This window comes from Cervus canadensis, chromosome 9 (genome assembly GCF_019320065.1).
Source record: "Cervus canadensis isolate Bull #8, Minnesota chromosome 9, ASM1932006v1, whole genome shotgun sequence".
Taxonomy (NCBI): Eukaryota; Metazoa; Chordata; class Mammalia; order Artiodactyla; family Cervidae; genus Cervus; species Cervus canadensis.
In genome coordinates, this window is record NC_057394.1 from 16,208,895 (window position 1) to 16,226,336 (window position 17,442).

A 17,442-nucleotide genomic window follows, 5' to 3' on the forward strand; every position below is an offset into this window, starting at 1 on the left:
CCCTGTGAAAAATCCTTGAGAAACAGGCACTCTGCTCTTCCCTGTGAGAACTCTGACAGGACTGTTACATTACCTGGATGAAATCAAGAAATATCAGGGGCAGTAAGTCATCCATATGCCCAATGTCTTTGGAGAAACGATTCAAAATTCTTCCTGCAAGAACAGGATACAAGAAATTACTCATTTCCTCAGATAGGAGCTTTAAGAGAAATAATTCATGAACAAATAAAAACAATAATTTTGAAGATTATGTATTTTGGGTCTTCCCTGGTGGTACAGAGTCTCCAGTGCAGGGGACATGGGTTCAACCCCTGGTCCGGGAAGATTCCACATGCCACAGAGCCTGTGCGGCACAGCTGCTGAAGATCGTGTGCCTAGAGCCTGACCTCTGCAACAGTAAAAGCCACCACAATGAGAAGCCAAGTCACTGTAATGAACAGTAACCCTTGCTTGCTGTAACTAGAGTAAGCCCAAATGCAACAACAAAGACCCAATGCAACTAAAAATAAATAAATAAATCTTTTAAAAAATAAAGTATATGTATTAAATATTTAATATATTGGGCTTCCCTAGGGACTCAGTGCTAAAGAATCTGCCTGCCTAAGCAGGAGACATAAGAGACAGGGGTTCAATCCCTGGGTCAGGAAGATCCCCGGAGGAGGAAATGATAACCCAATCCAGTATTCTTGCCTGGGAAACCCCATGGACAGAGGAGCCTGGCTGGCTACAGTTCATGGGAATATAAAAGAGTCAGACACCACTTAGTGGTAAAACAACAACAAAGTTAATATATTACAAATTCATATGAAATAAGCCAATGTCAGTGACAAAAAGAAAGACAAAATAGGATGGTACCTAAAGAGAAAAAAAATACCACCAAATGGCAGTGGGTGGGGAAGTGAAACTGAGCCCTGAGCTTTAAAAGAATTGGGGAATCTTGTGGCAGTATCAGGAAGGGTTGGTGGATTTGAGAATGTTCCCTCCTTTTAGAGCCATCCCATCTAAGGCTCACTCCAAGTGCTAAATCGGTAAATGAGCAATTACAAAATACCTAAGTTAATCCTAATTGTCACAACAATTTTGCTTTAATTATCAAGATTAATTTTGCCAAGTGATACTTTCTAAATAAACATAAGTATAACCTCTTTGTAAATTTTTTCCCTCCAGATGGCTCACAGCATCTCACATTTTGGGAAATTTTGGATTGTGGCCATTTCTAAGTCATGAGTTTACTACTGGCTTAATAAGTCGCTGTTTTCAGAGGTGTACCAGGTGTGACAAGCACAGACTTACAAATAAGCATCTAAGAAGACCACAGGGATGTAGGCAGGAAAACAGAAATATTACTAAATGACTAAGAATCACTTATCATTGATTTTATTTGCCTTCTCAGAATCCACAATAATAGTATATCCTTAAGGAATCAGGATAGATTATGGGAATTTCCAGTAAATAACTGGCATAAACTAAAAATGTCACCTGTCACATCAGTAAACAAAGGATGCTGGAGTCATCAGGACTCTGCAGTCACCCCTGCAAGAGTGATGCACCCTGAGGAAACTCAGGATGAGAAAGAACAGGACACTGGCCCCAGACAGGGGAGATGCAAATCAAAGGAACTGTAGCAGGGAGGAGTCAATTTTGACTCCATGCTGGATCTGTTTCTTTGACCACTGCTAGTCATTGTTTTGGTCAGGGAACCCTGCCCCTCTGCCTGAATGTTAAACAAAAATGGCTTTTTTCAGCTCACAGGGAGACAATCTGACTCTCACCATGTGTGAATGGCTGCAGAAAAGAAAAAAATGAACAAATACCCTCTTATTGTGCAAGATTAATGGCCTTTTGACTTTACTTCCTCACCTCCTCTCATCTCTGTTGTATAAAAGAACCAAGCATCCAGATTCCAATGAGATGGTTATTTTGAGACATCAGTCTGCCATCTTCTAAGTCTGTCATGTTCCCAAATAAAGTCATTTTTCTTTGCCTTAACATGTCATCTGTAAGACTTATCAGCGTTGTGAGGCAAGCAGAGCGAGCTTGAACTTGGTAACAAGTAACACCACTCTATGTGGTTCTCTCTTCATGCCATCACATACCAGAAACAAAGACACCATAAACAATCTATCACAAATTCTACATTTGAAAATAAACACAGGAAAGAGTTCAATTTAATATACTACTAAAAGAGTAAATAACCGATGCCCCTAAACCTTAGGGCCTATCTTTGCTGTACTTATTTGGGCTTCTATTTTCTTGAAGGGATGAAGCTCTGGTAATAGACACAGGAGTGGGAGACAAGATACACACTGTGTATGCCTGCTGTTCTAGGATTAGTGACCTTAAAGATTTAAACTTGGTTCCAAATCCTTGAATAATAAATCAGCATCTGGAGAAGCCTACAGGTCATCAAGAGCCTGGTTAACAGTGGTCACAAGCACTCAAGAGGCTGTGATAAGAGAAATAATAACTGATAACTGATAACAGTCCCACTTGATGCTCCCAAATTTACAACTGTAGTTTCCCCATTAGCAGGAAAAGTAGTGACTTCACAGCCATCATAGCTGTCAGGATGCATTTAACAGGAGGCTTCCTGTGTGCTGTTTTGGATCTGTCAGGAAACCTTTGGCCCTTATTAATTCCTGAATATTCAGGAATTAAGAGGAGAGGCACACCTTTCCTGGGGTTGAGGAATCCAGGCATTTCCTTTGTTAGTTTCTGACTATGGTGATAAGTACCCTCTTCTCTCTTTAATAGGGATTGCCTTGTGTTTTGTAAGTCTGGAATTTTAATCGTTATCTTTGCTGAGAATAACTACCTTGTAAGACAGTATATATGCACACGCTATGTTGATTAAAACACCTTTGCTCTATCAGAGCTTTGGTCCCTGTGTCTTTCTTTCTTTCTTTCTTTCTTTCTTTCTTTCTTTCCTTCTCTCTCTCTTTCAGGCTAATTCCTTGGAGCGCGGATGCCCGCTGAGCTCACTTTCTTGCCTGGGCTTCTAAGACCCCCTCAAGAAGGTGCACTGTGCCTTCACCCACTGAGAGGGTGCCTGGTGCCTACGTGCAGTGGCACGAGCTCTAAGAACAGAGCTTTATTGGCTCTCTGCGTAAACCAGGGGATGTCAGCCTCTTTCTCTCTCTTACTTTCGTATCGTCGACTCTGGACCACCAGGTTCCAGTCCATATAAGGACCAACAATACCAATGACTTCTAATCACTTCCTCACTCCAGCTTCATAATAAGATGAGATTGTGTGGGCCTCTGCAGTTTACTGTGTGCTCCTCACAGTGTCTGGACTAAAGAACATGTATTGAATAAATGTGCACAAGATGCTGCCCTAAACAGTCTTATTTAATCCTCACAACAGTCTTGTGAAACAGAAAGGGCAGCAGTTAATCCCATTTCCTAGGACAGGAAGTTCCCAGACACCATGTTGACATCCTCACTTAGGTTCATTAGGTGCTGATCCTGTGCTAAGTGCTGTGAATGTATTAACCTGCTTAATGCTCACAACATCAAGATATTGGTAAGTATATGAATAGTGTCCTCATTTTATAGGTAAGGAAATTGAGACACAGAGAAATTAAATAACTAATATGTAAGTATTATAACTGGCAACTACTATTAGTAAATATCTCCAGAACCGAACCCAGGAAGTTGGCTCCAGAGTCCATACTTATAACCATGACAACATCCTGCCTGGAGATTTGCCTGCCCAGTCATATCTACCTACTTTGGCCTTGATCACACGGCTAGTTGATGACCAGGCCAAGGCTACTGCTGTCCTCCCTCCAGTTACATCCCTACCTCAACAGGTCCTGTCAATCATGACCTGCAAAAACAAAGCCACCCTGGGCCTCAGCAGAAGTCTAACCAACTGAGCAGAGGGGGCATGTGTGCTGATGAACTAATTCTTCATAGGAACCCAGTTCAGGAGGCTACCTTCCAAAGCAAGACAGGTTGAAGGCCTCCCTTGTTGAAGGGTGGAGGAAGCAACCATTGGGAAACCTTCAGGGACACTCTTACTTAATAATGAAGATCCACCTGCTAGGTACCACAAGACATGGTTAATGTAATCAAAAGTCCATTGTAAAACTAGACAGTTGATTTTATTGAAGAGGATGCTTACATTTCACTGATCTTGTATTTTAATTAATTTTACATTGCCGTTTAGGTAAAAACTCAAAATATGAGCACATGCCAGAGCTCTGTGGTCCCAGAAATGGATGGTCTGTGAAAGAAAGAAACACACAGCCTGTCTTCTGTAGAGACATCCCTGGAAGATGGTCCTTCCTAGTTAGCTTAATATTATGAAACACAGCCAACGTTTTAACAACCAGTCAAAAACATTTCAACACATTTTCATCATCTGTTGGGTGTTTCATATGCCACATAACAAATGGACTCCTAAGTCATCCTGCAAAGTAAACATTCATATATTTTTACAGACATGCATAAATTGGAATAAAGGCTTATATGCTCCTATATTCAGATTTTCTCTGGTAGGAAAAATTATTAGTGAAGATTTTTATAGAAAAAGAATAAACATACACAGTGATTTTCTTCCAAGCATCTCTTCCATTTTCAAATATGAAAATGTAAATAGGCATGTAATGTGTTAACAAGACATATTCACTAAGAAATTTGGTGTCTGACTTACCTATTGGATTTCTATGGAAGAACAATACTGGAGCTCTTAAAATGGTCTCCAACATTTTGTTGTGCAAAGTTTGTGAAGAATTAACTAGGATGTAGAATATCAACAGAGACCTTGTGATGCCAAAAAGGACAGTAGACACAGTTAACCCTGAAATAAAGAAACATCACTCAGCACAAGATCTCTGTCGTATCCTTAACCATGCTAAAGCATGGCAGGCAGTTTAAAAAGATACTGTGTATTTTATTCTATAAATAAAATTTGCATAGAGATTTACATAAATACATAATAAAACACACACACACACACACACACATATATATATATATAAAGTAGATTCTGTAAGATTTTAATGCTTTCAAAAATACATTTATAAAGAAAAATATAAAAATCACTGTTTTCCTCCCACTAAATAGAAACAACATGGTGGGGGAGAATCATGTGTAAACTACAGCTTCATTCTAGTCTTGCCTAATTGAATGACAAGTTCTAATAAAACTTGTAAGACAGATAATTATACAACTAGCTGATCTTCCTTTCTTCACATTTCAAATCTCATTATTTACAAGATGTCCCATAATCTGAAAGTAAGGTATGCTTTGGTAAAAATGAAAGTGTTAGTTGCTCAGTCAAGTCACACTCTTTGCAACCCCATGGACTGTAGCCCCCAGGCTCTTCTAACCATGGAATTTTCCAGGCAAGAATACTGGAGTGGGTTGCCATTCCCTTCTCCAATGCTTTGCTATCAGCACATGAATTAACAGGGAAAAGGAGATATGATCTACCATTTCCTTGTAATTTACAAGGAAATTTACTTCCATGTAAAGTAGCTTTTTAAGAACCTATTATATAACACAGGAAACTCTACTTAATTCTCTGTGCTGACCTAATTGGGAAGGAAATCCAAAAAGAGGATATATGTTCAATGGTTCACTTGACTGTACAACAGAAACTAACACAACATTGGAAAGCAAGTACAATAAAAATTAATAAAAAATTTAAAATATTAAAAATAAAGTAGCTACTTCTATGCTCAAGTAGCTATAAAGAGCATGAAAAGACCATGTTAAGTTGCAAGTGGAAAATCTCTTAAATAACTGAACTGCAAGAAACTACAAATTATATTTTGACATGAGATAACCTAAACAAGATAATCTAAACTAATCTCTCACTATTTAATAGAAGCTCAAAGCATTTATAAATAAATATAATCATTTAAATTTATGTATTATCAATGATGTAAATCAGCACTACTATGCACATAAAAATTAAAATAGCCCTCCAAACATGTCTTCAACTCAAAATGCTATATTGAGTGGAGATAACCTCAGCAATATATATTCCATCAAGTACTTTTTCCATTCAGCTGCAACATCAGTGTTACTTAAATACTGAAAGCTGCTTAAATTTCTGAATTCCACCAACAGGCATTTGCCTTAGCCCACAATCCTAAATGAATGTGGAACAGAATCCCTTCCTTCTTCTTTATGCCCTCATTGTCCACCAATTCAGAAGGTAAAAAGCTGGTAGATTCAAACTTCTTATCAAGTGATTAATAAAATAAATACCATTTTGAGTTTATTTTTGTGTATGGTGTTAGAAAGTGTTCTAGTTTCATTCTTTTACAAGTGGTTAACCAGTTTTCCCAGCACCACTTGTTAAAGAGGTTGTCTTTTTTCCATTGTATATTCTTGCCTCCTTTGTCAAAGATAAGGTGTCCATAGGTACGTGGATTTATCTTTGGGCTTTCTATTTTGTTCCATTGATCTATATTTCTCTTTGTGCCAGTACTATACTGTCTTGATGACTGTGGCTTTGTAGTACAGCCTGAAGTCAGGCTGGTTGATTCCTCCAGTTCCATTCCTCTTTCTCAAGATTACTTTGGCTATTTGAGGTTTTTTGTATTTCCATACAAATTGTGAAATTATTTGTTCTAGTTCTGTGAAAAATACCATTGGTAGCTTGATAGGGATTCCATTGAATCTATAGATTGCTTTGGGTAGTATACTCATGTTCACAGTATTGATTCTTCCAATCCATGAACACGGTATATTTCTCCATCTATTTGTGTTCTCTTTGATTTCTTTCATCAGTGTTTTATAGTTTTCTATGTATAGGTCTTTTGTTTCTTTAGATAGATATACTTCTAAGTATTTTATTCTTTTTGTTGCAATGGTGAATGGTATTGTTTCCTTCATTTTTCTTTCTGTTTTCTCATTGTTAGTGTATAGGAATGCAAGGGATTTCTGTGTGTTAATTTCATATCCTGCAACTTTACTATATTCATTGATTAGCTCTAGTAATTTTCTGGTAGAGTCTTTAGGGTTTTCGATGTAGAGGATCATGTCATAACAAATGGATAAGAAAGCTGTGGTAGGAGGGGAGGAGCCAAGATGGCGGAGGAGTAGGACGGGGAGACCACTTTCTCTCCTACAAATTCATCAAAAGAATAACTGAATGCAGAGCAAACCTCACAAAACAACTTCTGATCGCTAGCTGAGGTCATCAGGCGCCCAGAAAAGCAGACCATTGTCTTCGAAAGGAGGTAGGACAAAATATAAAAGATAAAAAGTGAGACAAAAGAGCTAAGGACGGAGACCCGTCCCGGGAAGGGAGTCTTAGGCGGCCTTGCTTGGGCTAGGGTCCGGGCCTGAGTGCCCTGAGGACAATCGGAGGGAGCTTCTGTGAGGTGCCAACTTGAACTGTGGGAGACCAAAAGAGAGAAAATTAACCGGCCGGAACACACTGCCGGCCGTTCGCAGAACAAAGGGACGGAGAAAGTCCCAAGAAGAGGTCGCAGGCTGCGGACCCGCCCAACCCCGCCGGAGGCAGGAGGCAGCGGGGAGGGGAAGGTCGCGGCGAGACACAGGGCGCAGGCACCCGACCGGCGCGGGCGGGGACTGGGGCTGGGGACGCAGAGGGCGGAAGGCGCGCGCACCCGACTGGCGTCAGCGGAAACTGAGACTGGGTCCGCGGAAGGGAGTGAGTGTGCCACACCTGGGGATAGTGCGCCCATCAAGCCCCTCGCTGCCTGGACCGTTCCGACGGGGAAGGCACAGAGAGCAGGCGCAGCTTTTCCTTCCGCGCTTTTGTGTAACACCCGAGGGCTGGAACCTAGCGCAGCGCGGGGCGCGCTCCATATAGAACAGCCGGGAGCCTGAGCAGCGCAGACGGAGAAAGCAGCGTCAGCCCCTCCCGGCAGCGCCAGCCCGCCCCCGCAGGGCCAGCCCCTCCCCGCAGCGTCAGCCCCGCCCCGCAGCGCCAGCCCATCCCCGCAGCGTCAGCCCCTCCCAGCAGCGCAACGGAACTAGCTAACTGAATAAGAGTCCGCCTCCGCCCGCCTGTGTCAGGGCGGAAATGAGGCTCTGAAGAGACCGGCAAACAGAAGCCAAATAAACAAAGGGAACCGCTTCAGAAGGGACTGGTGCAACAGATTAAAATCCCTATAGAAAACACCGACTTCACCGGAAGGGCCCTGTAGATATCGAGAAGTGTAAGCTGGAACGAGGAGCTATCTGAAACTGAGCCGAACCCACACTGACCGCAGCAGCTCCAGAGAAACTCCTAGATATATTTTTACTTTTTTTTTTCTAAGTAAGGAAAAAAAAAATTTTTTTTTTCTTTTTATATTTTTTCTTTTTTATTTTTTCTCTTTTATTTTCCTTTAAAATTCCCTATTACTCCCCCATTACTCCTTAACTTTCATTTACATAGATTTTTACGATTTTTTTAATTAGGGGGAAAAAAAATTTTTTTTTCTTTCTTTCTTTTTTTTTTTTTTTTTTTTTTTTTTTTTTTTTTTTTTTTTTTTTTTTTTTTTTTTTTTTTTTTTTTTTTTTTTCTTTTTTCTTCTTTTTTTTCTTTCCGTTTTCTCTTTTATTTTCTATTTTTCTTTTTCTCTTATTTCTTTTAAAGTCCTCTAGTACTCCTCTACTACTCTTCATTTTCATTTTCACTACACTATAACCTTACCAAAAAAAAAAAAAAAGAGAAGCCCTATCTTTAAACCGAAGATTATTCTCTCCCAATCTTGACTCTCTGTTTTCTACCTCAGAACACCTCTATTTCCTCCTTTCCCCTTCTCTTCCCAATCCAATTCTGTGAATCCTTGTAGGTGTCTGAGATACGGAGAACACTCTGGGAACAGACAGCTGCGTAGATCTGTCTCTCTCCTCTTGAGTCCCCCTTTTTCTCCTCCTGCTCATCTCTATCTCCCTCCTCCCTTTTCTCCTGTTCATGTAACTCTGTGAACCTCTCTGGGTGTCCCTAACAGGGGAGAATCTTTTCGCCATTAACCTAGAAGTTTTATTATCAGTGCTGTATAGTTGGAGAAGTCCTGAGACTACAGGAAGAATAAAACTGAAATCCAGAGGCAGGAAACTTAAGCCCCAAACCTGAGAACACCAGAAAACTCCTGACTACATGGAACTTTAAGCAATAAGTGACTGTCCAAAAGCCTCCATACCTACACTGAAACCAACCACCACCCAAGAGCCAGTAAGTTTTAGAGCAAGACATACCACGCAAATTCTCCAGCAACACAGGAACATAGCCCCGAATGTCAACATACAGGCTGCCCAAGGTGACACCTAACACATAGACCCATCTCAAAACTCATTACTGGGCACTCCATTGCTCTCCAAAAAGAAGAAATCAAGTTCCACGCACCAGTACACTGACGCAAGCTTCCCTAACCGGGAAACCTTGACAAGCCAATCGTCTAACCCCACCCACTGGGTAAATCCTCCACAATAAAAAGGAACCACAGACCTCCAGAATACAGAAAGTCCACTCCAGACACAGCAATCTAAACAAGATGAAAAGGCAAAGAAATACCCAACAGGTAAAGGAACATGAAAAATGCCCACCAAGTCAAACAAAAGAGGAGGAGATAGGGAATCTACCTGAAAAAGAATTTAGAATAATGATAATAAAAATGATCCAAAATCTTGAAAACAAAATGGAGTTACAGATAAATAGCCTGGAGACAAAGATTGAAAAGATACAAGAATTGTTTAATAAAGACCTAGAAGAAATAAAAAAGAGTCAATTAAAAATGAACAACGCAATGAATGAGATCAAAAACACTTTGGAGGGAACCAAGAGTAGAATAACGGAGGCAGAAGATAGGATAAGTGAGGTAGAAGATAAAATGGTGGAAATAAATGAAGCAGAGAGGAAAAAAGAAAAAAGGATCAAAAGAAATGAGGACAACCTCAGGGACCTCTGGGACACTGTGAAACGCCCCAACATTCGAATCATAGGAGTTCCAGAAGAAGAAGACAAAAAGAAAGGCCATGAGAAAATACTCGAGGAGATAATAGCTGAAAACTTCCCTAAAATGGGGAAGGAAATAGCCACTCAAGTCCAAGAAACCCAGAGAGTCCCAAACAGGATAAACCCAAGGCGAAACACCCCAAGACACATATTAATCAAACTAACAAAGATCAAACACAAAGAACAAATATTAAAAGCAGCAAGGGAAAAACAACAAATAACACACAAAGGGATTCCCATAAGGATAACAGCTGACCTATCAATAGAAACCCTCCAGGCCAGAAGGGAATGGCAGGACGTCCTGAAAGTAATGAAAGAGAATAACCTACAACCTAGATTACTGTATCCAGCAAGGATCTCATTCAGATATGAAGGAGAACTCAAAAGCTTTACAGATAAGCAAAAGCTGAGAGAATTCAGCACCACCAAACCAGCTCTTCAACAAATGCTAAAGGATCTTCTCTAGACAGGAAATGCAGAAAGGTTGTATAAACGTGAACCCAAAACAACAAAGTAAATGGCAACGGGACCACACCTATCAATAATTACCTTAAATGTAAATGGGTTGAATGCCCCAACCAAAAGACAAAGATTGGCTGAATGGATACAAAAACAAGACCCCTATATATGCTGTCTACAAGAGACCCACCTCAAAACAAGAGACACATACAGACTAAAAGTGAAGGGCTGGAAAAAAATATTTCATGCAAATGGAGACCAAAAGAAAGCAGGAGTCGCAATACTCATATCAGATAAAATAGACTTTCAAATAAAAGCTGTGAAAAGAGACAAAGAAGGACACTACATAATGATCAAAGGATCAATCCAAGAAGAAGATATAACAATTATAAATATATATGCACCCAACATAGGAGCACCGCAATATGTACGGCAAACACTAACGAGTATGAAAGAGGAAATTAATAGTAACACAATAATAGTGGGAGACTTTAATACCCCACTCACAACTATGGATAGATCAACTAAACAGAAAATTAACAAGGAAACACAAACTTTAAATGACACAATGGACCAGCTAGACCTAATTGATATCTATAGGACATTTCACCCCAAAACAAGCAACTTCACCTTTTTCTCAAGTGCACACGGAACCTTCTCCAGAATAGATCACATCCTGGGCCATAAATCTAGTCTTGGAAAATTCAAAAAAATTGAAATCATTCCAGTCATCTTTTCTGACCACAGTGCAGTAAGATTAGATCTCAATTACAGGAAAAAAATTGTTAAAAATTCAAACACCTGGAGGCTAAATAACACGCTTCTGAATAACCAACAAATCATAGAAGAAATCAAAAAGAAATCAAAATATGTATAGAAATGAATGAAAATGAAAACACAACAACCCAAAACCTATGGGACACTGTAAAAGCAGTGCTAAGGGGAAGGTTCATAGCATTACAGGCTTACATCAAGAAACAAGAAAAAAGCCAAATAAATAACCTAACTCTACACCTAAAGCAATTAGAGAAGGAAGAAATGAAGAACCCCAGGGTTAGCAGAAGGAAAGAAATCTTAAAAATTAGGGCAGAAATAAATGCAAAAGAAACTAAAGAGACCATAGCAAAAATCAACAAAGCTAAAAGCTGGTTTTTTGAAAAAATAAACAAAATTGACAAACCATTAGCAAGACTCATTAAGAAACAAAGAGAGAAAGAACCAATTAACAAAATTAGAAATGAAAATGGAGAGATCACAACAGACAACACTGAAATACAAAGGATCATAAGAGACTACTACCAGCAGCTCTATGCCAATAAAATGGACAACTTGGATGAAATGGACAAATTCTTAGAAAAGTATAACTTTCCAAAACTGAACCAGGAAGAAATAGAAGATCTTAACAGACCCATCACAGGCAAGGAAATCGAAACTGTAATCAAAAATCTTCCAGCAAACAAAAGCCCAGGACCAGATGGCTTCACAGCTGAATTCTACCAAAAATTTAGAGAAGAGCTAACACCTACCTTACTCAAACTCTTCCAGAAAAATTGCAGAAGAAGGTAAACTTCCAAACTCATTCTATGAGGCCACCATCACCCTAATTCCAAAACCTGACAAAGATGCCACAAAAAAAGAAAACTACAGGCCAATATCACTGATGAACATAGATGCAAAAATCCTTAACAAAATTCAGCAAACAGAATCCAACAACATATTAAAAAATCATACACCACGACCAAGTGGGCTTTATCCCAGGAATGCAAGGATTCTTCAATATCCGCAAATCAATCAATGTAATACACCACATTAACAAATTGAAAGATAAAAACCATATGATTATCTCAATAGATGCAGAGAAAGCCTTTGACAAAATTCAACACTCATTTATGATTAAAACTCTCCAAAAAGCAGGAATAGAAGGAACATACCTCAACATTATAAAAGCCATATATGACAAACCCACAGCAAGCATCACCCTCAATGGTGAAAAATTGAAAGCATTCCCCCTGAAATCAGGAAAAAGACAAGGGTGCCCACTGTCACCACTACTGTTCAACATAGTGTTGGAAGTTTTGGCCACAGCAATCAGAGCAGAAAAAGAAGTAAAAGGAATCCAGATAGGAAAAGAAGAAGTGAAACTCTCACTGTTTGCAGATGACATGATCCTCTATATAGAAAAACCTAAAGACTCTACCAGAAAATTACTAGAACTAATCAACGAATATAGTAAAGTTGCAGGATATAAAATTAACACACAGAAATCCCTTGCATTCCTATATACTAACAATGAAAAAACAGAAAGAGAAATTAAGGAAACAATACCATTCACCATGGCAACAAAAAGAAATAAATACTTAGGAGTATATTTTCTACTAAAGAAACAAAAGACCTATACCATAGAAAACTATAAAACACTGATAAAGAAATCAAGAGGAACACAAAGATGGAGAAACATACCGTGTCATTTGGATTGGAAGAATCAATATTGTGAAAATGGCTATTCTACCCAAAGCAATCTATAGATTCAATGCAATCCCTATCAAGCTACCAACGGTATTTTTCACAGAACTAGACCAAAGAATTTCACAATTTGTATGGAAATACAAAAAACCTCGAATAGCCAAAGTAATCTTGAAAAAGAAGAATGGAACTGGATGAATCAACCTGCCTGACTTCAGACTCTACTACAAAGCCACAGTCATCAAGACAGTGTGGTACTGGCACAAAGACAGAAATATAGACCAATGGAACAGAATAGAAAGCCCAGAGATAAATCCACGAACCTATGGACACCTTATCTTTGACAAAGGAGGCAAGAATATAAATGGAAAAAAGACACCTCTTTAACAAGTGGTGCTGGGAAAACTGGTCAACCACTTGTAAAAGAATGAAACTAGAACACTTTCTAACACCATACACAAAAATACACTCAAAATGGATTAAAGATCTAAATGTAAGACCAGAAACTATAAAACTCCTAGAGGAGAACATAGGCAAAACACTCTCCGACATAAATCACAGCAAGATCCTCTATGACCCACCTCCCAGAATATTGGAAATAAAAGCAAAACTAAACAAATGGGACCTAATGAAACTTAAAAGCTTTTGCACTACAAAGGAAACTATAAGCAAGGGAAAAGAACAGCCGTCAGAATTGGGAGAAATAATACAAAATGAAGAAAACAGAACAATGGATTAATCTCAAAAATATACAAGCAACTCCTGCAGCTCAATTCCAGAAAAATAATGACCATCAAAAATGGGCCCGAGAACTAAAACCAACATTTCTCCAAAGAAGACATACAGATGGCTAACAAACACATGAAAAGGTGCTCAACATCAACTCATTATTAGAGAATGCAAATCAAAACCACAATGAGGTACCTATTCACATCCAGTCAGGTGGCTGCTATCCAAAAGTCTACAAGCAATAAAAATGCCCGGAAGGGTGTGGGAGAAAAGGCAATCCCTCCTTACACTGTTGGTGGGAATGCAAACAGTAAAGCCACTATGGAGAACAGTGTGGAGATTTTCTTAAAAAACTGGAAATAGAACTGCCATATGACCCAGCAGTCCCACTTCTGGGCATACACACTGAGGAAACCAGATCTGAAAGAGACACGTGCACCCCAATGTTCATCACAGCACTGTTTATAATAGCCAGGACTTGGAAGCAACCTAGATGCCCATCAGCAGATGAATGGATAAGGAAGCTGTGGTACATATACACCATGGAATTTTACTCAGCCGCCAAAAAGAATTCATTTGAACCAGTCCTAATGAGATGGATGAAACTGGAGCCCCTTATACAGAGTGAAGTAAGCCAGAAAGATAAAGAACATTACAGCATACTAACACATATATATGGAATTTAGAAAGATGGTAACGATAACCCTATATGCAAACAGAAAAAGAGACACAGAAGTACAGAACAGACTTTTGAGCCCTGTGGGAGAAGGTGAGGGTGGGATGTTTCGAAAGAACAGCATGTATATTATCTATGGTGAAACAGATCACCAGCCCATGTGGGATGCATGAGACAAGTGCTCGGGCCTGGTGCACTGGGAAGACCCAGAGGAATCGGGTGGAGAGGGAGGTGGGAGGGGGGATCGGGATGGGGAATACGTGTAACTCTATGGCTGATTCATATCAATGTATGACAAAAACCCACTGAAATGTTGTGAAAAGTAATAGCTCTCCACTATAATAAAAAAAAAAAAAAAAAAAAAAAAAGAAAGCTGTGGTACATATACACAATGGAATATTACTCAGCCATTAAAAAGAATGCATTTGAATCAGTTCTAATGAGATGGATAAAACTGGAGCCCATTATATAGAGTGAAGTAAGCCAGAAAGATAAAGACCAATACAGTATACTAACACATATATATGGAATTTAGAAAGATGGTAATGATAACCCCATATGCAAGAATAGAGAAAGAGACACAGATGTACAGAACAGACTTTTGGACTCTATGAGAGAAGGCGAGGGTGGGATGATCTGAGAGAACAGCATCGAAACATGTATATTATCAAGTGTGAAACAGATCGCCAGTCCAGGTTGGATGCATGAGACAAGTGCTCAGGGCTGGTACACTGGGATGACCCAGAGGGATGGGATGGGGAGGGAGGTGGGAGGGGGGTTCAGGATGGGGAACACATGTAAATCCATGGCTGATTCATGTCAGTGTATGGCAAAAACCACTACAATATTGTAAAGTAATTAGCCTCCAACTAATAAAAATAACTGGGAAGAAAGATAAATAAATAAATTAAATAAATAAAAAAATAAACCACTGGAAATGACAAAAAATAAAAATAAAATAAATACCAAATTTCAATGAGTGGATTTTTACATAACTTACTCTTTGCAGAAAGCTTTTACAAGCATTTCCTGTGAGGAGATTTTAATTTTTACTCATTTTAAAAAAATTATTGGGGTATAGTTACTTTACAATGTTGTGTTAGTTTCTGCTGTTCAACAAAGTAAATCAGCTATATGCATACATATATCCCTTCCCTCTTGGACCTCCCTTCCCCCTATCCCTCCCCTCTAGGTCATCACAGAGCACTGAGCTGAACACCCTGTGCTATACAGCAGCTTCCCACTAGCTGTCTGTTTTACACATGGTAGTGTGTATGTGTCAGTCTTAATCTTTCAACTTATTTCCCTCACCTCCCCATTCCCGCTTTGTGTCCAAACATCTATTCTTTACAACTACGACTCTAGTCATCCCCTGCAAATAGGATCATCTGTACCATTTTTCTCGATTCCATGTTGCTGTTGTTGTTTGTTCAGTCACCAAGTCATGTCCAACACTTCGTAACCCCATTGACTGCAGCACACCAGGCTTCCCTGTCCCTCACCATCTCCTGGTGTTTGCCCAAGTTCATGAATCGGTGATGCCATCCAACCAGCTCATCCTCTGTCACCCTCTTGTCCTTCTGCCTTCAACCTTTCCCAGCATCAGGGTCTTTTCCAGTGAGTCAGCTGCTTGCATCAGGAGTCCAAAGTATTGGATCTTCAGCTTCAGCATCAGTACTTCCAGTGAGTATTTAGGGTTGATTTCTTTTAAGTGACTGGTTTGATCTCCCTGCTGTCCAAGGGACTCTCAATCTCAAGTCTTCTCTAGCACCAGAGTTCTAAAGCATCAATTCTTCAGTGTTCAGCCTTCTTTATTGTTCAGCTCTCACATCCGTGCATGACTACTCGAAAGAACATAGCCTTGAGTATACAGACCTTTGTCAGCAAAGTGATGTCTCTGCTTTTTAATACACTGTCAAGGTTTGTCATAGCTTTCCTGCCAAGAAGCAACTGTCTTCTAATTCCAAGGCTGCAGTCAAAATCTACAGTGATTTTAGAGCCCAAGAAGAGGAAATCTGTCACTGTTCCCATATTTTCCCCTTCTGTTTGCATGAAGTGATGGGACTAGATACATGATCTTAGTTGTTTTTTTTTTTAATATTCAGTTTTATGTTGATTTTTTCACCCTCCTTCTTCACCCTTATCAAGAGGCTCTTTAGTTCCTTTTTGCTTTCTGCCATTAGAGTGCTATCACCCACATATCTGAGGCTGATATTCTCCAGCAATCTTGATTCTAGCTTGTAAACCATCCACCCCGGCATTTCACAAGATGTGCTCTGTGTATAAGTTAAATAAATGGGGTGACAATAAACAACCTTGTTGTACTCCTTTCTCAATCCTGAACCAATCAGTTGTTCCATACAGGGTTCTAACTGTTGCTTCATGAGCTGCATACAGATTTTTCAGGAGACAGGTAAGATGGCCTGGTATTCCAATCTCTTTAAGAGTTTTCCATAGTTTGTTATGATAAACACAGTCAAAGGCTATAGCTTAGTTACTGAAATAAAGGTAGATGTTTTTCTGGAATCCCCTAGCTTTCTCTATGATCCAGCAAATGTTGGCAATTTGATCTCTGGTTCCTCTATCTTTTCTAAACCCAGCTTGAACATCTGGAAGTTCTCAGTTCACATAATGCTGAAACATAGCTTGAAGGATTTTGAGCATAACGTTACTCGCATGGGAGATGAGCACAATTGTCTGGTGGGTTGAACATTCTTTAGTACTGCCCTTCTTGGGAATTTGGGTAAGGATTGACCTTTTCCAGTCCTGTGGCCACAGTTGGGTTTTCCAAATTTGCTGACATATTGAGTGCAGAATTTTAATAGCACTTTAAATCTTTGAGGATTTTAAATAGCTCTGTTGGAATTCCATCACCTCTACTAGTTTTATATGCAGCAGTGCTTCCTAAGGCTCACTTGACTTCGCACTCCAGAATGTCTGTCTCTGAGTGAGAAATGACATGATTGTGGTTATCCAGGTCATTAAGACTTTTATTGTATAGTTCTTCTGTGTATTCTTTCAATCCCTTCCTGATTGCTTTTGCTTCAATTAGGTCTTTACCATTTCTGTCCTTTATTGTGCCCATCTTCAGATGAAATGTTCCTTTGATATTTCTAATTTTCTTGAAGAGATCTCTAGCCTTACCCTTTTTGTTGCTTTCCTCTATTTTTTTTTTTTTTTTT

At 39.4% G+C, this 17,442-nt stretch overlaps 1 protein-coding gene across 1 annotated transcript in view; it reads right to left on the minus strand.

The window, feature by feature from the left end:
• LOC122447587 (ATP-binding cassette sub-family C member 4-like) overlaps nt 1-17,442 on the minus strand; it is a 405,286-nt gene that overhangs the window by 293,785 nt on the left and 94,059 nt on the right. Inside the window, exons 25-26 of the mRNA XM_043478281.1 lie at nt 4,660-4,806; nt 74-153 (exon numbers count right to left, since the gene is read on the minus strand). Coding sequence (XP_043334216.1) covers nt 74-153; nt 4,660-4,806 — 227 coding nt within the window. The remainder of the gene's footprint in view (nt 1-73; nt 154-4,659; nt 4,807-17,442) is intronic.